This window comes from Gopherus evgoodei, chromosome 1 (genome assembly GCF_007399415.2).
Source record: "Gopherus evgoodei ecotype Sinaloan lineage chromosome 1, rGopEvg1_v1.p, whole genome shotgun sequence".
In the NCBI taxonomy this organism is placed as follows: Eukaryota; Metazoa; Chordata; order Testudines; family Testudinidae; genus Gopherus; species Gopherus evgoodei.
The window spans coordinates 118,653,148-118,675,334 of NC_044322.1; the positions used below are offsets into that span (position 1 = coordinate 118,653,148).

General features: G+C 42.8%; 1 protein-coding gene across 1 annotated transcript in view; it reads left to right on the forward strand.

The window, feature by feature from the left end:
• The window catches only part of AFF3 (AF4/FMR2 family member 3), a 525,087-nt gene that overhangs the window by 341,496 nt on the left and 161,404 nt on the right, over positions 1–22,187 (forward strand). The window contains exon 7 of the mRNA XM_030570361.1: positions 12,780–12,831. Coding sequence (XP_030426221.1) covers positions 12,780–12,831 — 52 coding nt within the window. The remainder of the gene's footprint in view (positions 1–12,779; positions 12,832–22,187) is intronic.

Consider the following 22,187-nt stretch of genomic DNA (forward strand, 5'->3'; position numbering starts at 1 on the left):
CTGAGCATAATAAACACAAGAGCAGAGCTTGAGTGGTTTGTGATGATATCAGAACGCCTAGCATTGATCATCGTTTTCCTGTAGTTTATTTTACCTACAGTACTTCATGGTCCTTGCAAAATTTTAATAATGAAAAAAAAGACGATTCATATTGAGGTAGATAGCTAGGTTGGATAAAGTAAGATATACGTGCTACCAAATCTTTATCTGGAACTTTGATTGAAACTGCAAGCTTGTTTTGAGGTTTTGGGAAATTGTAATAAATGGCTCCCTGTGAGGGAGGTGTCAACATGGCCCCTATCCTGCTTTACCTAGTTTTAAGTCTTTAGTGTCCCAGAAAGCTGATAGCCTCAATATTAACAAGTCTACTTTGGGAGTGGTCTGTCTGAAGCTTGTCATGAAGGATATTTTGACTCCAGCTGTTAAAAATATCTTCCAGTGTTACCATTTTGGGGAGGACTACTGCACCCTCCTGGGTTTCATACCTGAGATCTGCTCACAGCACATGTCCTAGCCCCAGACAGAGCTTGAGTGTGGAATGTGATGAGTTCTGTGCTGCTCTCAGTTTCCGCCCTTGGGGCAGGGCGTTTGTTTATAAACAGAGGCAGGGTGATTAAGATAACAAAAGGCCTGTCTTTAAATTAAATTAAGGATCATTAGATGATCCTGAAAGCATTGCCAGGCACTTCAGTTAAAAGATAGGAAACAAAGGTTAGGAATAAATGGTCCATTTTCAGAATGAGGAGAGGTAAGCAGTGGTGTCCGCCAGGGGTCTGTACTGGGACCAGTGCTGTTCAACGTATTCATGAATGATCTGAAAAAAAAGGGGTAAAAAGTGAGGTGTCAAAATTTGCAGATGATACAAAATTTCTCAGGATAGTTAAGTCCAAAGCTGACTGCAAAGAGTTGCAAAGGGATCTCACAAAACTTGGTGACTGGACAACAAAATGGCAGATGAAATTCAAAGTAATACACATGGCAAAATATACTCCCAACTATACATACAAAATGATGGGGTCTAAATTAGCTGTTACCAGTCAAGAAAAAGATCTTGGAGTCACGGTGGATAGTTCTCTGAAAACGTTTATTCAATGTGCAGTGGCAATCAAAAAAGCAAACAGAATGTTGGGAATCATTAGGAAAGGGATAGAACAACAAAACAGAAAATATCATATTGCCCCTATATAAATCCATGGTATGCCCACGTCTTGAATACTGCGTGCAGTTGTGGTCACCTCATTTCAAAAAAGATATATTGGATTTGGAAATGGTACAAAGAAGGGCAACGGAAATGATTAGGGGTATGGAATGGCTGCCATATGAGGAGAGATTAATAAAACTGGGACTTTTCGGCTTGGAAAAGAGGCGACTAAGGGGGAATATGGTAGAGATCTATAAAATCATTAATGGCATGGAAAACTTTAATAAAGAAATGTTGTTTACTCCTTCACATAACACAAGAACTAGGGGTCACCTAATAAAATTATTAGGCAGCAGTTTTAAAAAAAAACAAAAGGAAATATTTCTTCACAATCAACCCGTGGAACTCTTTGCCAGGGGATGTTGTGAGAGCCAAAACTATAAGATGGTTCAAAAAAAACCTAGATAAGTTCATGGAGGATAGGTCCATCAATGGCTATTAGCCAGGAAGGCAGGGATGATGCCAAAAGCTGGGAATGAGTGACGGGATGAATCACTCAATGATTGCCTGTTCTGTTCATGCCCTCGAAAGCACCTGGCGTTGGCCACTGTTGGAAGACAGGATTCTGGACCAGATGGACCATTGGTCTTACCCAGTGTGGCCATTCTGATGTTCTTATATATAACCCAGATGTACCTACCCCCTGCTGTAACCCACTAGACTCCACTGCCCTCCCAGAGCTTAGACAGAACCCAGGAGTGCTAATGGAGTCTCTCTCTCCGCAGAGTTAGTAACAAAGTAAGAATATACATTAAAATTTTAAACCTAACCAGTATCCCTTAAGTGACTTGCCACAAGATGTCAGAACATGTTAGTATAAGAGCTGAGTGGGTCTAATATTCATTTAATTTTCTTTCTTTTATGTAACAGTTAGATATAGTGCTCCTGTCAGCTAATTGCTAAGGTATCTGCCAAGAGACTAGAGTTTTCAGGTGCCTAAGCAGCTCCTGGAATCACGGTTAAAGTTGTCCCCCTCCTCAAAATCTGTAATGGCATCCCTGCCACCTTTCCCACAAATAATAATTTTGCATTTCCGTAGTGTCTTCCATACAAGGATCTCAAAGCACTTTACAAACATTAATGATATAAGTTTCATTGCTGTGATGTCTAGTGTCTATTTGTGTTGCTTTCCCGCTTCTTGCTTCCTACTCCATATTCCTGTTTGTTTCCTGGTTCCTGCTCCCTGAACTCAATGTTCCAGTTCCTGTTCTTCTGGGACTGGGCGGGGAAGGGAGTGCCTGGTGTTGAATGTGTGCAGTTACTTAGCACCTGCTGCTACATATCTGTCATTGGGGACTGTTGTTATGTTTTGTTCAGACTGTTGCTGATTTAGCTGTTTCCTGGTTATTACATGTTTTGATTGACCGTCTGCCTGTGTTTCTTGCTTCATTTTCCTTGTGTTTTGGGGATTGTATTCTGGGATGCATCAGAGCATAAAATTATGGCATCAAGTGCTTCTATTCTGCTACTTACGCTGCCTGCACATCCTTCACCTGTTGACTGGCGATACTTAATTCAGAATTTTTGGAACTATGTGCAGATCCTGCAACTCTCTGGTGCTGCTAGATTACCCTTGCTGCAGAACGGCTTAGGTTGTGATGGCATTGATATTTATGATGAACTCAAAGAGCCCAACCCTTCCTTTGAAGTGTCTGTCCAGCTTCTCAACAAATATGTTGTGAGTGGAGCTTCTGTTCTGTTAAAAAGGAAAATTGTTAGGGTGTTTTTTTGAGGCTCACCAGCAGCCCAGCAAAACAATATGTCAGTTTGCTTGTCATTTCTGGCAGTTGGCCCTTACCTGTGAATTCAGGGATGTTATGATGATCAAGCTCAGGGACATTTTTGTGACTGGCATAGCCAGTGACTGCCTGAGCAAATGGTTACTAGCTGAAGATAGGCGTCTAACTTCTGAAGCCACAGATATTAAGAGTGAGGGAATTGAGAGGATTTGGGCTGGAATGTCTCAGACTGCTGCTACCTTTGTGTCTATACTTCAGTCCCCGTTACCTGCTTCTCCTGCTTCCATTGCCCAGAGTCATACAATGCTACCTACTCCCGCTCCATGGCCTCAGCAGCAAAAGTTGCCAGCTCCTCGCTATTTCTGCTGTAGTAGTACAGGTCACTTGGCCAATTTCCAGGCCTGCCCGGCTAGCAGTGCCCAGTGCCAGGCTTGTGAGAAGGAAGGATGCTTTAAGTTAGTCTGCCACCATACACTGATTCACAAAGACAGGAAGCCTTCAGTGCATAGTGTAAATGTAGAGCTGCACAAAACTATCTTTACCAGGGACCAGATGTTTCCTTTAGTACAATCTCCTCAAGTGGCAAGGCACTGGAGCTGGAATCCTGTATTATAACGGTACACTGCTGAAGTGCTTGGTGGATAGGGGTGCTGAAGTTAACATTCTCCCCTCTGAGTTAGTTCATAATTTGGATATTTGCCTGACAACAGTGGTTATAAAAGCTTGGAATTTGTATGATTTGCAGACAATGGGTGAAGCTCTATGCTCCACAGAGGTGTAGCCTTGACTGCAAAGTTTAATGTTATTAAAGGTGCTGCTACTGCAAATCCTTTCCCATTATATGATGTGTGCTTGCAGCTTGGACACCGGAGGAGTAGTTATGCTAGCTATTCTAGAATAGCTAGAATAGAAGGGGCTGCACAACGTATCATTCAGAGGCACCATGATTTATTTAACACTGACAGTATTCTGTCCATGGGATATCCGTTGTCTCTGCTGTTGGATTTGAACACCAAGCCCTTTGCATGCCTGCAAATTATGTACCTCCTGCACTTATGGACAAGATCTGAATGGAATTGCACTACATGAAAGCTAATGGCTTCATTCAGGAGGTGGAAGGGCCTGTGGATTGGATTTCACCTATGGTGACCATATACAAGAAGAGCGGCAACATTTGACTGTGTGCAGATTTTAGAGAAACAGAGTGAGTGAGGTGATATCTTTTGTTGGACCAACTTCTGTTGGTGAGAGAGAGAAGCTTTCAAGCCGCACAGAGCTCTTCTTCAGGCCTGGGAAAGGAGCTCCCAGCTTCACAGCAAAATGCAAGGTAGATCAGATTGTTTAGCATATGTAGTTAGCACAAATTGTAAGGGACCGTTCAAGTGGCCATTCCACCTCTGTCTCTACCCGGGTGCATGTTGTTATTTGGATGACATTCTCATCTTTGCTCAGACCCTTCCTGGGCATAATGCTATTCTGGACCAGGTGCTAACCTGACCCCAACAAGCAGGCATAAAGTTGAATGTGGCCAAGTGCAGTTTTGCAAAAGATGCTGCTATAGACTATTACTCACGTTACCGCTTTGTATTCATAATTTCACAAGACAGATACCTCTGAGGAACTAAATTCTTGCCTAACCACTTTATTTGCAATCTTTGGCCTACCAGAGAGCCTTGTTTCAGAATGAGACACCTTTTCTTTAAAGAGAGTTTGAAGACTTTCTGATGACTATTGGTACAGTACATTATAAATCTGCTGTGTACCATCCACAAGGAAATGGCACAGTGGAAAGACTACACAGGACTCTGAAGAAGTGTGTAGCTAGCATACTGCAGGAACTTCTAGGTATACTCTTACCTATTGCATTGAGTCATGCTTTATATGTTATTTGGAGTACATCTCATGAAAATACTGGAGAAACCCCTTTCTACTGGCTGTTCAACTGTCCAATGAGCACCAAGTTGTCTATGCTGATGGAAAAGGCTCATCCCACCCCTTTGCCATCCTCGAAGCCAACTGATGTGACTAGGAAATGTATGACTTTCAACAAGTGTATCCACACAAGACTCCACACATTCTATCCTGGACAAGCAGTGTATTCTAGGTGAGGGTCTGGAAGCATTTTCATTACTCATGGCATGATCTTGCGGGCTGCAGGGTACGGAGTGTGGCGAGTGTGTTTACCGCACAGAGAACACATTGTTAACCAACGAGATATACTTCCTACCGAAAGGGAAACAGATAGGGAAGAGGAGGCTCATTTCTGTATGATAATATGTGGCAAATTACGGAAGCTGTGCCACAACAATAGCATCCAGCCCCTGAGCTGAATCAGAGCCAGGATCACCAGCTGCCTCTGGCCAGGTACTGTTGAACTTTTGGGGAGAAAAAAAGGAAATTGTGACGACTGATGTGTGTGTTGCCTTTCTGCATCTTGCTTCCTGCTCCCTCTTCCATTTCCTGTTTGTTTCCTGGTTCCTGCTCCCTGAACTGTTTCGTGGTGATTACATGATTTGATTGATCACCTACCTGCGTGTCTTGCTTCATTTTTCCTTGTGTTTTGAAGATTGTGGTCTAGCTAGGATGACCACCCATCCCGAATTGGACAGGACAGTCCTGAAATGAAGAGTTCAAATCCTGGACTCAGGCTGAATGACTCCGGGACAGCATTTGTCTTGGATTCCCTGTGGCACTGCTCTGTGCCTGCCCGAGGCTCAGGGGCAACACCAGCCTCTTCCAAGTGGCAGGGGAGCTGAGATGGGCTGTAGCCCCCCTTGCCAAGAGGCTCCAGCCCCTGCTCCTCTTCTTCCCTCGAGGCCTTACCCCCTGGCCAGGCCAGAAGCTGGAGACAGGCAGAAGTAAGAGCCTCCCAGGTCACTGTGGGGAGCCCTGAACCTTCCACATGTCCTGGACAGCGCCCCCTGTGGGTAGGGACACAGGCCGGGGGCCACTCTCAGTACCCTGGTCTCTCGCCCAGGGCCAGTGGAGGGTCTCGGGCTTTCCACAGCAGCCCAAGCTCCCTGGGTGGCTCTTACCATTGCCCAACTCTGGCTTCCAGCCTGGCCAGAGGATGCAGTCCCAGGGAAAGAGGAGGAAGAGCAGCAGATGGGGCCACAGATGAGGGTGGGGTTCCTGCATCGGTTCCACTTTTGTCTTTTGAAAAGATGGTCACCCTTGGTCTGGGATTACAGTTGTGAGGTAGGTAGTACATTATACAGATGGGGAAACTGAAACATAGATGAATTGAGCGACTTGCTCAGCCTCATAAATATAGGCTACACCTACTTGGTGTGGCACTCTGTCCCTCTGTAATCGTGGCTATGCCAGCTAGAGATTGATGAGCCTGCTACAGCCTTGGCTAAGACAGTCTCAAGCAGTAGAGGCTCATGCACTAAGATCTAGCTCCCAGGTTTGATCTCTACTGCCATCAACCCACCCCAAGGTGTCAGCATTACATAAAGAACATGGGCAGAAATGGTAATAGAAATTGATTACCAGTCTTCTGCTTTATCTAGAAGATTAAGATGGTGATCTTCTGGGAGATAAGGCGCCTGAGGCTTCTTGGCGTTCCCCAAGACCTCTCCAGCTTGGTTCCCCAAGAACTCAGTTTGATTCCAGTCTTCTTGTCACTCAGGTTCCTTTATTTGGCATACAGTAAAGCTACAGTGAGTTCATCAGTCCCAAGCATAGGGGGCAATATAGGCTGTGCCACACATCCAAAGTTACACAGAAAACCTCTTCCTTTATATGCATTTACATATTAGATTGCATTTACTGTACATTTCATCACACATTTTGGGATTGGCTGAATTACTTTGTAAGAATTAATCCCTGTACACATTATCTCTGCACAATTTACTCTTTGCCTTATGTTATGGTCCACACTTGTCCTATCCATTGTCATCTTGTCCATTGTAAATGGTTCCCTGAGTGTTCCCCCTTTATCAGGGCCGTCCTTAGAATTTGTGGTGCCCTAGGCGGGATTATTAAACTGAGGCCCCTGTGCCTGTCTTGCTCTTAACAACACAAACATAAGCTTACACTGCTGGAAAACTTGCCACATGCATGTTATTAAAACCAGTTGAGGTTAATGAAGCACACTGTAACGCTGATGGACTAGCACTAAAGAAGTAGCACTATAGAAAAAATTCTGATTTAACAGAATGATGCAAATAATAGATTTTTTTTTTAATTTGTCAACATTGTATTGGAAATTTCTATGCAGAGGTATTGAAACAAGGCTTTGTTTTTAATGAAAAGCAACCGTTCTGGCTTGTTTGGCTGCAAAATCCGTAATGTCATCGTATGAAAAAGACAAAGTGATGTCTTGTTCGATTGCAAGAATAGCAAGACCAGTCAAGCATTCCTGACTCCTTGTAGAGCAGAGATAGTTTTTAATGAGCTTCAGTTTTGAGAAACTCCGTTCTTCTGATGCTACTGTTACAGGAATTGTCAATAGAATATGAGTGGCAATGTACACATTAGGATATATATCAACAAGTTTGCTGGTATGAGTAAACCGTACAACGTCCATCATCGATTTTGCATGTGGCAACGTTGATGACAGTGTACTCAATTCTTCATGCAGTTCAAGTCCATTTAAATCAAAACGATCACCGTGCTTCAGGAGGCTCTCTAGGTCAGGGGTCCCCAGCGTGGTGCCCGAGGGTGCCATGGCGCCCACAGGGCCTCTCAGTGCACCTGCGTACTGGCTGGCGGACGAGCATCCGCTGAAATGCTGCCAAAATTCGGCGGTATTTCGGCGGCGACACCTCTGGATGACACCGCATGCCGCCGATAAGCAGCATCATCCAGAGGCATCGCCGCTGAAATGCCGTTGAATTTCGGCAGCATTTCGGCAGATGCTCGTCCATTGCCACGGTCCTTCATCTGGTGACCGCCAGATGAAAAAGGTTGGGGACCACTGCTCTAGGTTCTTGCACTTTGTCATTAGTTGCTCTTGTTTTCCTATTTTGTTGAATTTAGTCCTGCTCAGTCCGTTACCAGCTGAGTGAATGGAACCCCAGGCCGACAGTGGGTTGAGTGGCTCAGCCGGGGTCTCAGCCACCGGCCTGCTCAGCCCACTGCCAGCCTGGGGTTCCTTGGGGGTCCCCAGACCAGTAGCGGGTGCTGAGTGGGGCCAGCGACCAGGACCCCGGGTGGCAATGGGGCAGCAGTCAGAACCCCAGAGCAGCAGCGGGCTGAGCTGCTCAGCCCATTGTCGCATGCCATCAAAAATCAGCTCGCATGCCATCTTTGGCACGTGTGCTGTAGGTTGCTGACCCCTGCTCTATACACTAGTAAGGAGATGAGCATATTACAGTTGTTGGAGGACTCTATTTAGCAGTGACAGGGCTATAGGAAAGTCAGACAACATTTTTTGTTTCTCTGATGAAAACTGGCCCACTTCCTTCCCCATACCAAACTTGTCACAAATAATTGTCAACAACTTAATTTTTTGTTTTTTCAAAAAAATATATTGAAATTGAATTCAGGATTGTTAGCAAGTATTTTTGGCGAACAAATTTGTTAAATGACAGTCTAAATGGCAACACAGTACTGCTTCCATGCTTGGCTCACCCCCCATCCTGCTGGTCCAACAGCTGCAGTAGAGGAGGAGATAGGCGGAAAACTGCAGGACCCCTAAATCCACCTTTTGGGGTGCAGAGTGGCAACAGCAGCAGCAAACCCTCAGCTCCGATCACACGCCAATGGGCACCACCACCAGCCCAACGGACCATGGTGAAGTTAGCGCAGCATCTGATCTCAGGGACGAGGCACCCATGGAGCCAAAGCAGCTCATCCTGCCCTGTGAAGCTTCCCCCGGGTGAAATGGATCACTGCCAGCTTGGGGGAGAGACGCGCTCCCCAGCTAGGGTGACCAGATCCAGATGTCCTGATTTTATAGGGCCAGTCCCGATATTTGGGGCTTTGTTTTATATAGGTACCAATTACCCCCACCTAGGGTGACCAGACAGCAAGTGTGAAAAATCGGGACAGAGGTGGGGGGGAATAGGAGCCTATATAAGAAAAAGACCCAAAAATCAGGACTGTCCCTATAAAATCGGGACATCTGGTAACCCTACAGGGGAGTTCCTTCCCCCACCCCTTCCCAGAGACCCCAACAGCCAATCCCCCACCTCAGACTGTGCTGCATTCATCTCTCTCTAGGACCCAGCAGCTCTGTTCTTACATGCTCTACTGCTTCCCGTCTGTCCGAGCTCCCGGCAGAGCAGTGCCCCCAGAACTAGTGGTGCCCTAGGCTGCTGCCTATTCTGCCTATGGCTAAGGACGGCCCTGCCCTTTATCTTAGCTAGTACAGACATTCTGGTTTCAGCCTGCTGATCCACGTACCTCCCTAATCCTGTCTCCCAAGCAATGAGGCCTCATCCATGTCCAGTTATTCATGTCAAGCCAGGCCTATAAGGCCCTCTCATCTACCCGAGGTACAATAGGCCAATCTCAGTGTATCCCCCCCATCCGTTCAAGAAAGTGGATTTGAAATTGGCCTTTGCACTCTGGTTCATTTTACCCTTAGAATGTGAAATGGTAAAAGAGCCAATTCAGTGGGAAGCAGCAGAAACCTGCCAGGTCTGCAGCTGAAAAACTGGGGCTAGAAGCCTTCATCCATATGCACATGCTCCAGAAGATCAGTCGTTTGGAAGGGAGCAGACCAACAGCAGGTCTGTAAAGAAGTAGGACATGTAGTGAGACTCTTGGCCAGCTGCAAAAGACTGAGATAGTGGAGGGAAAGGGCCTCATTACCTGCCCAGAAAACGATATTTGGAGCTAAAGAAGCTTAGCTGGTTGCTGAATTGCCTGTCCCTCATAATAGTACCTTCAGCTAAAGGGAGACAAGGGCAGATTGGTTTTGGCAGTTTCTGTGAAGACTTGGAAGATAGAGTGTGGATAAGAGTGGGCTCAAACAGGTCAGGTAGCTCAGAGAAGCAACACCCTTTTTCTAGGCTTGTCAATGTGAATCTGAATTCCAAATCTTTAAATATCATTCATGCTTAGTAAATACAGTTTTTCTTGAATTTCTGTGACTCATTGGCGTTATGGTGCAGTTCTTTCTGTGGAGTCAGTAAGGCATTAATTCTCCATTCTCCCTCTTACTCTTACATACTGTACAGTTGTTCTTCCTTCCCCATTGGAATGTTAAGTGATTATGAGCATTAAAGCAGCTGCAAACATTCACTGTAGAGTATTCATTAATATCCTGTTTGGCTAAATAGCATGCCTGCTACAGAACCTATTCTGCTTTTCTTATTGCCACAACACTAATTGCTGCTAAGAGCAGAACTAAAATACTGCAGCTTTTCCAATTGGTGCAGAACAAACTGCCAACAAGTCACTCAGGATCTCACATCCCATTTGCATGTGAAACCACCAATGCTTACTGTACTAATGTGTTATTAACAAAAGTATTAGTTACAAATAGAACATCTACGATGAACTATTATTTGTTTTGGGATGTAGATATGGTTCTGACCGATATTTCAAGGCAGATTGTTGCTAAGCCAGTCTATGTGCCGTATATCTAGTGACAGGCATAAGGGGCACAACTAGCCATGGAACTGAATCAGAACAACGTCGCCAAACCCCACCTGAACTTTGGGAAATTGAGAGCCAGACTCAAATTTCCCAGCTCCAGCTCGACAACTGAATCTAAACACCATGAGACCTGAGAGTTTTGGATTCAAATTTGTACTTCACCTCTGGTCCATGTCTAGTCGCAACCAAATACTCAGAACTTCTCTCTCTCCACCCCAAAATAACCCTATTTTCTTTGGAAGAAAATAATGCCGCAGGTACTTATATTTTAATTAAAGCAACTGTGTGGAGAAGGCATCTAATAGTTAGAATTGGGAGTCAGGATTGCTGAGTTCTAATTTCTGTCCCAGATACTAACTCCTTGAGTAGCTCCTTCAGCAGCTCTTTCTCATAATCAAGTCTCTAAAATGAGCTCATAGGGTGTTGAATCTTAAGTGATATTTTGAAGGCACAGTGTAATTATATAAAATATAAAAATTATCTTGTGATCATTCTGTGTGTAGCAAATGTTTGATAAAAATAGATATGACTAGCTTCATGCCAATGCTTCCGATTGGTTTAAAATCATGCCTCTGATTGGTGATAAGAACAACTGATTTTTTTCCCCTCCTTCCCAAAGGTAAGCAATGTTTCAGTGAAACCCTCCCTGCAAGCCTAGAAGGCCTAGAAACATCTGATGCAGGTACCAACACATCATGGAACAAGTGTTAAAACTAACCAAAGGCTTCTTTGCTGGACCCCTACTCCTAGAAGCACAATTATCTTGAACAACTATTTCAGCTTATTTCAGGATTGCATTGGGGAAAGTACCAGGAGTGAAATCCATTTAAGTCAATGGCAAACCTCCCATTGACTTCAAAGGGGCCAATATTTCTCCCCAGAGGTTCATTTCATACCCCAAATTCTTCCACCTTTGATTTAGTGAAAATCAAATTTGAGAACTTTGGCAACAGCTATTCATATGTAACGCTGAAGTTCTTGTAATGGCTTGAGGCCTGATCCAAAGCCCTTTGAAGTCAATTAGAGATTTTTGATTGAGTTCAGTGGGTGAATCAGGCGCTACACACAAGAAAACACTGAAACAATTTCAAACTTTATTTCACAGAATACAAATTAATTTTAAGTCAACAAAACTCATTAAAACGGAATGGAAGAACACTGGTCTCATCTGTAAGATAGTCAGATTCCAGCTCTTAATCTCCTGTTCATCACAAATTTGCATCTAAACAGCACTTCAGTGCCCATTGGTAAACCAAGTGCCTGGGCCGTTGGCTAGCACAGAAACAATATTTTGCACTCAGATTATAACTGGTGTGTAAGCAAGGTGGTACAATATCAACAACAAAAGAAAACAAAAATCCAGCCCTCTCCAGGCTTTCAGACCAGCCATGTTTCTCCTTAATGGCTGCTAAATTAGGGCAGTGACCCACAGCCCTGTGTAAGGGGCAGCATATGTGACCACTGTCCTGGGAGGGGACCCAGGTAGAATTGTGACTGGGCCTCTCTTTTTGTACAAGTAAAGGGAAGTAATGTACTCTGGCACTGAAAAAATAGATCTTAGTTCCCAGAGTGGTTCCAGACAGCTCTTCTGGGGAGCACTTGAGGGCAGGAAGGAAAAGAGCCATGGATCCATCTGCTCCATGAGCCTCTCTGCCTTCTCCACACCTACTTGCTTACAAAGCAGAGTAGCAACTGCACAATCACAGTGATCTGCACAGGCCTCAAAGTCAAGTTCTGGGTAGCCCAAATATGGCTGTATACCCTGCATGGCCATGTTAGGACTAGCGACTATCTGTCACTGCAGTTCCGCACGTTGTTCAGAGAGCAGTAATCACAGCAAATAAGGTGAATCAAACTGTTTGGTTTTGGGAGTTTTTGAGGGATGGGTGAGGAGGGAAGGGATCCTCACACCCTTCAAACTGATCTGTCACCTCAGGCTATAGTGACTAAGGCCCCAAAGCATTCTGTCCTTCTATCTTGCAAGCAGCCAGCCTTATAGAGTTTCCTGCCTCCTTGCTAGGGATCTGATAGTCATGAAATTGTCAGGCCTGCTTTACAACTTACCCCTAAGCACATATACAAGGGACAGGAAAAGTCATGCTGATGTTAACTCCCAGTTTTCAAGTGCTCAGTTAGTGTCCCAGCTTCCTGCCATATGATATTTAAAAAGCATTCTTCTGTACACTTTAAAAGTGTTAAAATTAGCCTGATAATGTATTGACCTCTAACACCATAAAGATTTTGATATTCACTTATTTTTCATATTATTTTTCTTCTTTTTTAAGGGAAAGGTGAGGCTGAGCCAAAGAATCCAGAAAACAGTGCATCACATACGTCGTAAGTCAGTTTCGTATTTGCGATCAGAGATGATTGCTGTTTTTATCTGCTTTATCATGCCAAATAATGTTTGTCTGTTTGTTTTCATTAAGATGAAGCTCTTTCACTGATGCTGTTCTTTAAAAGGCTTTTAAGTAATGATTCATAGTTAATTGTTAATAAATCATTAGCATCCTTATTGTGAGAGATCTTGAAAAGCGAGATGTCTCTGTAACAAGCTGAATAAATCTTAAATTATTTTTGGTGGAGTGAGTGAGTGAGGTTGGCTTTTACAACCGGACAGGTCCAATATTACCTTCAAGCTGCAGAAGTCTGTCACATTTTCCAGAAGATATCATGTCACATATGCCTGTGATGTACTGATGTAATTTTAAAAGACTGCAGTCTGCAACTTCACCTCTGAATTACTTGAAATCGAATTACAGCTACCTCTGGCCTCTCATGATTTTGTTGATGTTTTTGAATTAACAAAAGCAGTTGAGAAACAGATGGAAACAGGCACTTGAATATATCAGTGTTCACCTTTACTCTAATGCAACAGTAGAAGTCCCACCCCCCCCTTTTTTTTTAAATGTACAAAGGAATTAACTGTTTTACTGTTACCAGAATAAACCAACTCTTCAAACGGAGGGACTCAACGTTTAAAACAAAAAAAAACAGGCTGGATCAGCAAACTTGATTTTGCTCACATGAGTTAGGAGAGGACTGAATTTCTACAAAATCACTCACCCTTTTTATCTCATTTGAGTGGGAGTGGAATTCTTTTCACAGTGCAGTCGTGAATTTTAGAGTATATCCTGTCTGTAATTTGTGTCCTCTGGCTTTTGTTATTTAAATTCAGAGTGCTAGATCATGTAAGTCTTGCAAGGTATCACCATCTGTTACGTGGCCAAAAGTAGCCATAGAAGAAGGTACAATAAGCGTGATTGTTGAATGTTTTGATTTCTGATATAAATATATGTTAAAAATCTTCTGGAAATGAATCTATAAAAAGATTTGACATGGTCTATGAATGGCCTGTCCTGTAGATTTTGCTATAGAATATAATTACAATATGTTGTATTTAGTCAAACTTGTTTAATAAGCGAAGCGCTAGCAGCTTTATGCCTTCTGATAATGATTGTTGGGAATGGTTTATAGTGTATGTTGGTATAGAATGCTTCCAATGGTTTTCATTTTTTTAAAAAATGATATTACAATAAAGACTTAAAGGAGAAGAGTTTTAATGCCATCTGGAGGTATCATGGAGAAATGAACACTTATTTTTGCTGATATTTAATATGTAAAACATAAGCAGACACTATATTTCGACATAATCTTGGGGCTAGGTCATATTTTATAGTAGGGGTATAAAAAAGGTTTTCTTTTCAGTAAAATTTCATTAAAATTCTGTAAGTTTTATTGTATGAATGCAGAAATTCCCAAAATTTGTTTGTGGCAGACTAGATAAAATGTTGTTAATGGGCTTTATTAAATAAATTGAACCAGATTGTGACATCCTTATTCATGTTGAATAGTACCTTACCCAATGAGTGCTCTCACTGAACCCCATTGAAACTGTACACTACAATACTTCATAGATTCATAGATTCCAAGCCCAAAAGGGACCATTGTGATCACCTAGTCTGACCTCCTGTGTGACAAAAGCCATAGAACTTCCCCAAATAATTCCTAGAGCAGAGCTTTTAGACAAACATCCAGTCTTGATTTAAAATTGTCCATGATGGAGAATCCACTGCAACACGTGGTAAATTGTTCCAGTAGTTAATTATTCTCACTGTTAAAATTTTACACTTATTTCCAGTTTGAATTTGTCTAGCTTCAACTTGCACCCATTTGATCATGTAACACCTTTCTCTGCTGGATGAACAAGCCCATTATTAAATATTTATTCCCCATATAGGTACTTATAGATCAGGGGTCGGCAACCTCTGGCAAACTTACCCTGGCGGGCCTGGCCAGTTTGTTTACCTGCCACGTCAGCAGGTTCAGCCAATCGTGGCTCCCACTGGCTGCGGTTCGCCATCCCAGGCCAATGGGGGTGACAGGAAGCAGCGGCCAGCACATCCCTCACCCACTCCACTTCCCACCGCCTCCATTGGCCTGGGACGGTGAACCACAGCCAGTGGGAGCCGCGATCGACCGAACCTGGCGACGCGACAGGTCAACAAACTGGCCCAGTCCGCCAGGGTAAGCACTCTGGCAAGTCGCATGCCAGAGGTTTCCAGCCCCTGTTATAGATTGTAATTAGCTCACCCCTTAACCTTCTCTTTGTTAATCTAAATAGATTGAGCTCCTTGAGTCTGTCACTGTAAGGCATGCTTTCTAATGTAATACATTTACAGGGGTCACCTTTATATTATTGCCATTTGTCAATAATGACCACACAGCAGAGTCTGAGGTATCGATGTTTATTCCTATTTTAAGAACAGGGAAAAGCTGTGGTAACTGTTGGTAAATGGTAACTTTTTAAATGGAAACCATTATATTTAGGAAGACTGTTGGGGTGAAAAAAAGATACAGAAGGAAGGAGAGCCTGAAAGGACATGGGGGAGGTAAGTTGCAAATAGAATTCAGGGAAAGGAGGAGGAAGAGAAACCAGATAGATTAAGGTGCAGGGAAAGAAAGAGAACAACAGAGACTGAAAGATAGTGGAAGAGATACAAGACATAGTGCAGCAGGCAAGAAAAGTAAAGGTGAAAGAATGGAAAAGAGAAGGGGGAAAGCAAAAGCATGGACTTTCTTTCCAGACCAGAAGATTCCAGTAGCAGATGTGGAAATGCCCATAGTGATCCTGGGAGACCCAGCCTACCCCTTGCTCCGTGGCTCATGAAGCTTTACACCAGATATCTTGACAGCAGCAAGGAGTACTTCAACAACTGACTTAGCAGGTGCAGAATGACTTTTGAATGTGCATTTGACAGATCAAAGGGTCGCTGGTGCTGCCTTTTTACCAGGTTAGCCTTCAGTGAGGAAAATATTCCCATGGTTATAGCAGCCTGCTGCTATGCCTAACATTTCTGAAGCCAAAGGGGAAAGGGGCTGGAGTGTTGAGGATCACCTGGCAGCTTTTTTTGAGCAGCCAGACACCACAGCTATTAGAGGGGCTCAACAGGGGGCTATGCAAATGAGGGAGACTTTGAGGCACCATTTTGACAATGAGGTCCAGTAATGTGTCTGTCTGTAATGAACTGAGCAGGCATTGTTTAGTTGCCATATTGAATGACCCCTGTAATGATTCCTGCCTCAGCATTAATTGTAGTCTGCAAATGTGCCAGTTGCCACTGTATGAATTGCTGTTGCAACCATCCTGTGTAAGTCACAAATAAAAAATCACTGTCTTTGTAAGACTAATTTTTTTATTAACAGCAATACACAGATTAACATTTCTTACAAGGGATGTGATAGTGAGAAGCTCTCTTTGAAGTGAGGTTCTCATAGCTGTGTGTAAGTCCAGCTGTAGTTATGGAAAATGTCCCAAGGGGACAGTGCAAGGGATACTGTGATGGGCCAGGAATGTGTGTGGGGAGTTTGGGGAGGGCAAGGAAGGCAGCTCTATATGGGTTGCAGGGGGAATCAAACATGCATGTGCTCCACCTGCAATGCAATCAAGGGACCTCAGCATCTCTGTTTGTTCCTCAATGAGCTTTATTATCTGCTCCTGACCCTTTCTTATCAGCTCCTGGCCCTGACTCCTCTCCTGGTTATCCATTTCTAATTTTTCATTTATTGTATCTCTCCACAATCTGTGCTCACTATCCGCCTGATCTGACTATTGCAGCACTTCACAAAACATCTCCTCCTCCTCGTTTGCTTCCTTATCTGACAGAGGTGCTCCATCAGGGTATAGGAGCTGCCCCTCAAGGGTGCATCTGCGGAAGCAAAAGAAACAATACACAGTGTGCACTCACAGTCTTGAATCATAAGTTACATACAACTCTTTCTCACTTACCCTTGGCAAGGGGCCAGCATAGCCAGAGCACTAACCATGATGAATTCGGCCCGGGGGGCTGGTGCAAGGCAGAACAAAGGGTCTTAGTGGTTTCAGAAGAGGATCAGTACAAGAGCCTAGGGACACTATTCTGAATACTGGCACCGTTTTCCCCAGGAGGGGGCGATTGAAGCTGAAATCACACTATTGAGGTATTGAGGATGCAAGGGTGCATCTCCTGCATCTGTGCAGCTTCAGATCGGGTCCGTATGCTGCTCGACTGTGTGCTGCTTTGATTCTTCCAGAAGTAATTGCCGATTGGTGCAACAAAGTTTCCTACAATGGGAGAAGAAACAAAGCAGCTCTGTCAAAGAGCCTTCATCAGAGGATTGCAGAGTATCTGCAGGAAAGTTTCCTAGACATCTGTATGGAGATTTCCTGGGAGATTTTGGTGTATATTATCAAACTTTTCTACAGGGCCTCCACTGCATAGCTGCCACAGGGGAATGCAAAGCCGATGCAAACAATACCTAGTGTTGTTAATTTCAATCCCATCTCCCACATGTAGCATGTAACAAAATAAAGGACACCTCTACCTCATGTCACCATGCAGTATCAAAGCAAAATCAGTACTTATTGGAGCTCCCCTCTCCTGCTTCAGGCATGCCAGAGCCAGACTCCTTGGCCTGGCTAGACCCCTCCAGAGGCAAAAAGAGGACCTAGTTCGCCATGCTATTAGATCACCAGTTGCGTGTCCCACATCCTCCTCCAATTCAACCTCCTCGTCCATCACTTTGTCCTTGGGATTGACTCTGCTGGCCACTGTCTCCAGTCCCCCCAAAGTTTCCATTGGGCTCGTGGAGTGGAGTTGCCACCGAGGATGGCATGCAATTCCTTGTAGAAGCAGCATGTTTTCGGTGCTGCACCAGAGTGATGGTTGGGCTCCCCTTCTGGTACTCCTGCCTCATCTCCTTGATCTTAGCATGTCACTGCTGTGTGTCCCTTTCATGCCTCTTCTCTATGCCGCGAGCAATCTATTCGTGGGTGTCAAAGTTCCTATGGCTGGATCAGAGCTGCAACTACACAGCCTGCTCTCCCCACAAACCCAACAGATCCAGCAACTCCGTTGTATGCCAAGCAGGAGTGCGTTTGCTGCGGAAAACTGGCATGGTCAGCTGGAAAGATGTGAGGTGAGCTATCCATGCCAAGCAAACAGGAAGTGGAATTTCAAAAATTCCAGGGACTTTAAAGGGGGAAGGGCGCATGCCTGTGTACTTTCCTGCAGGGCAGCGGAGTAGAAACTGCTTACCAGAGCGGCTATGATGGGAATTGTGGGACACCTCCTGGAGGCCACTTAGGGCAACGTAAGCAAGTGCAATGTCTACTCTGATACTGTGTCACTCTAACTTTGTCGCAAAAAAGCTCTAGTCGAGGTGGTTTTATTATGTCAGTGTAGCAAGAGAGTTAATTCGACAGGAGAAGCATTGTTGTTTGTACACCTCCACTGTTTTGTCAACTAAACCTGACTTTTGTTGACAAAACTATAGTGTCAACAATACCTTAGTAACTTCATATGCCCTTTTCATCCTAGGAACAAAAGTGTTTAGACAGTGGCCTTGATTAGTAACCTCCCAGATATAGTAGCTACTCATTTACTCTCTTTCTTTACCATGCCTGCTATAGAGGAAACTTATTGAAATTACTGGAAGCTGCCCTTATGTTGAAGCTAACCTTGACTCAAAGCTGCAGGGGAAGTAATTAAATTTAATAGGTGCCACATCTCGTAAACAAAGGTAAACAGCACCTTTTGTCCAGTTTAAAAAGTTTCCACAATACTCAACATTATTTCTAAACTTATGCAAAAAGTCAGGAGACAAGTTTGACAGGTTTGTCTAAATCTTGGGTTAATTTATGTGTGAAGAAATTCACTTAGAATAAAATTGGCCAATTTAAACAGCTAAAATACAGTATTACATGAGGGAACGTATTTCTGTAAGTCACCAGAAGTGTGTATTTATCTTACTTTTACCTTTATCTTACCACTATTTTCCTTGGGCTTCTTCTTTTGGGAGAGGTTAATTGAGTATTTTGAATGTAGTATTACCTCTAAATATCATGGGGGTTAATGAGGAGATATTGAGAAATTATGGAGATGTACATGCCTGTGGAAAACAATATTTTATCTGAATTACTTCAGAAATGTATGTGTGGTCCAAGTTGCACTCTCTCTCTCTCTCTCTCTCAATAAAATGATACATTGACGCTTAGACTCTTACATGGTTTTTGTTGCTGGATTAAGATTCCTTGTTGCCTTGGTAACCAGTTTTGGAAAGACTGTACTCTGGGTGACTGCTAACTGAAATCCGAAACCCTCTGCTGTACTGTGGTGTTCTGGTTGATATACAGTTTGTACACTGTCATCAGTGATATGCAGTATGCTGCTGTTTTCCCCAGTGAGTTTAAGGAAGAGAGAAATGAAAATGAAATAAAATAACTACTAAAGAAAATTGATAAAAAGATAACTATTCAGTGTTTTGGGCTGGTGCTCATAAATTGATTACTTTCTTCCCCCACCAATTACTTTAGGTCAAGAAAGTCTTTAATTTGAATCAATGCTGAATCAATGGTTCATAGAGAGATGAGGTTGGTAGGGGGTGGAAGAGAGAGAGAGACAGATACAGAATTCTGGCAAGCTGCCAAGTAAAATAAACTAACATTTTACAAGAAAGAAATCCTGAGACTGAGGTCATAGTATGGAAAAAGTCTGTTTCACAGACTCTTTAGTGTGAGCATGGGCCTTTTTTTAAAAAATGCAGGCATCCTATTAACATTTGAACACTAACGCTCATCCAGGAATGGAAAGATTTTGGAATTTGAAGATCCTTAGTTTTCTATTTCGTTGGTGCACATATTTTTTTTACTTGCAAAAAATGTATTTTGAATGAGATGCTTCTTGGTTTGTTTAATTATTTTAAAATCATGGAGGCCATATTAAGGAAACCTAAATAAACTTTTTTACCCACAAAATGATGAGCTCAAAAAGAGACTTCATAAGCTTAGTGGATGGCTTTTTATTTGCCATCCACTGAAATACAGAAAGATATTGAAACCTGAAATGGAGATGAATTTATCACTGTTGAAAAAGTCCTGCTGTTCAGATATGAATAGTTAAGACTCTTTTTAACCTTAAAAGTACTTAACTGACAATTTCAAGATAAATTAATTTGTCAAATTAATAAAGTTCTCTTGCCTTTATCTTTGGACTTGGATTTGACATTCAATAGAGTATGAAACTATTTTTAACTGTAGGGGAAAAATAACTTTTTGGATCTATGAGGATGTTATTTCAAGCAAGTTTACTGGTCTTTGATTTGCTAAGCTACAACTGGAGTCTGCCTTCTTCAGGGTAAGAATATTTCCACATTATTATGATGCCTTTGGTATTCTAAAAATAAGGATATTGTATATCTTGTGTATGTTGACTTTAAGTATTTCATTCTTTGATTAGTATGCAGACAACCTACATTTCCCAAAAGAGATGTGGAATGTATGTATTGGCAGTTTGAAATTGACGATAGACTTAAGGAGTCAGGAAAGTGACACATTGAAGCTATCAAAGCTAAAATTGGATCAGGCCGAAAGCTTGGATGAAGACAATTGTTCCTGAGATAATTTAAAAGGGTTTTATTTACAGATTGTTTCCAAATCAAGGCAGTTGTGCCTCTGATTTACAAAACCAAAAGCAAACTTTTTCCATAAAGAAGTGCAGCTTGATTGGTCCATCAACTTGCTCTGGCAAAACAGTGAAATTACAGATGATTTTCCCCATCTGGGTTTTATTAGGTTTGTTAGGCATGTCTGCAAGATTCTTTCTTAAAGATTCCATTTTTCATGATATGCTTTGTATTCAGTTGTAGATGGAGACAAGAATATTCTTGGCACATTTCTTCAGAGATGCACCTTGAGTCTTGAAATGAAAGGATCAGTTCTACCAAATTAAAAAATCAGTGATCCCTTACCCAGTGAATTGAGGGGCTTTTTCATTGATTTCCTTGTGTCAGCAGTCAATGCATCATGAATGCAATTATAAATGAAAATTCCAAGTAGTCAGCATGGGCTCCCCTAGTATCGGCAAGGTTCAGGGCCAGCATATGGCATGAGGAAAATACCTTTACATGCCTTGTTCTGTGGGCAATCCTTGTGCAACTTTAGAAAGTGCAGTTTGCAAAGAAGGTCTGGTCTGGTGTATCCCAGAAAGAAGGTATTGGTCAACGTGGACATGAGACTCAGTGCAACTCACTCAGAGGCCCAGTAGTGCAATGAACAAGAAAACAAGTCTTTTCAGTATAATTAATTTAATAGAACAGCAGAATATCATATACAGTGAAAAGTATTTATTTTTATAAGCAATCTGATTCATGCTGTGTTTTTTAGGGACTGACATTTTTTAAGGAGTTGGGAATATGTTTATTTATACTGATCATTCATGTAAAATCTATGTATTTTCTACATAAGTATCAATAATAGAATAAATCTAGTATCAGACTAACCCTGTATAATAGCAGCAATCAATATTATTAATTCAAGATTCTGTAGGGTTTCACAAGAGAGGAGATACTCTCCTTTATCAATAAACTGTTACCACTGGGTTTTTTATTTTGGTATTTTTGTATTACAAGCTAGGAGTTTGATCCCACAAATAATTAAGACCGAGTATAGTGCTCTCTCCCAGGAGCCGTCTCATCAGAACTGTTTGAAGGATCAGAGTTTAATTTTGATAACTGGGTTTATGCCTACTGGACACATCCAGCTGCCAAATTCCAGGTAACCATTGGCTCGTGGGCTGCATAGATTACAGAAAGCAATCTACATCAGGGTGAGCTATGTATAAGAAAAGGTCAGCCTGCTATGGAATGATTGTACTTTAAGACATACAAAAATGGAGGAAGCTGTGAATTTGTTGGAATGAAGGCAAGAAACTGAGAGTGGAGTGCTCCACCGCTCCTTCTCCTCAGTCCATACATCTTATCACAATCTCCTCCATTTCTCACACTGGATGCAGTCCATGGAGTGAGAACATGGTCTCATTCCATCATACAGGCCATGAAACAAAAGTTAAGCCTCACATGGGAGTGGGCTTCCTTTCTATAACTCCAGAGAGCTATTCTACTTTCAGAAACAGATCAGGAGAAGAAACCTCCCCCTGCACACTCCTCTGAGCATAACTAGTTGCTGCTGGGCAAGACACCATGCTTGTGTGACACCCCACCTCAGAAGTGTGTTACTGTAGGGGAGTCTTGAGCGCTCAAAGTGGTGTTATGTGATCACTGCTGTGGAGAAGTACTTGGAAGAATCAAGAGAAGATTCTTCAGCTGCATAACTTGAGAGACCAACAAAATTACTTGGGTAGGAGAGGAACATTCAT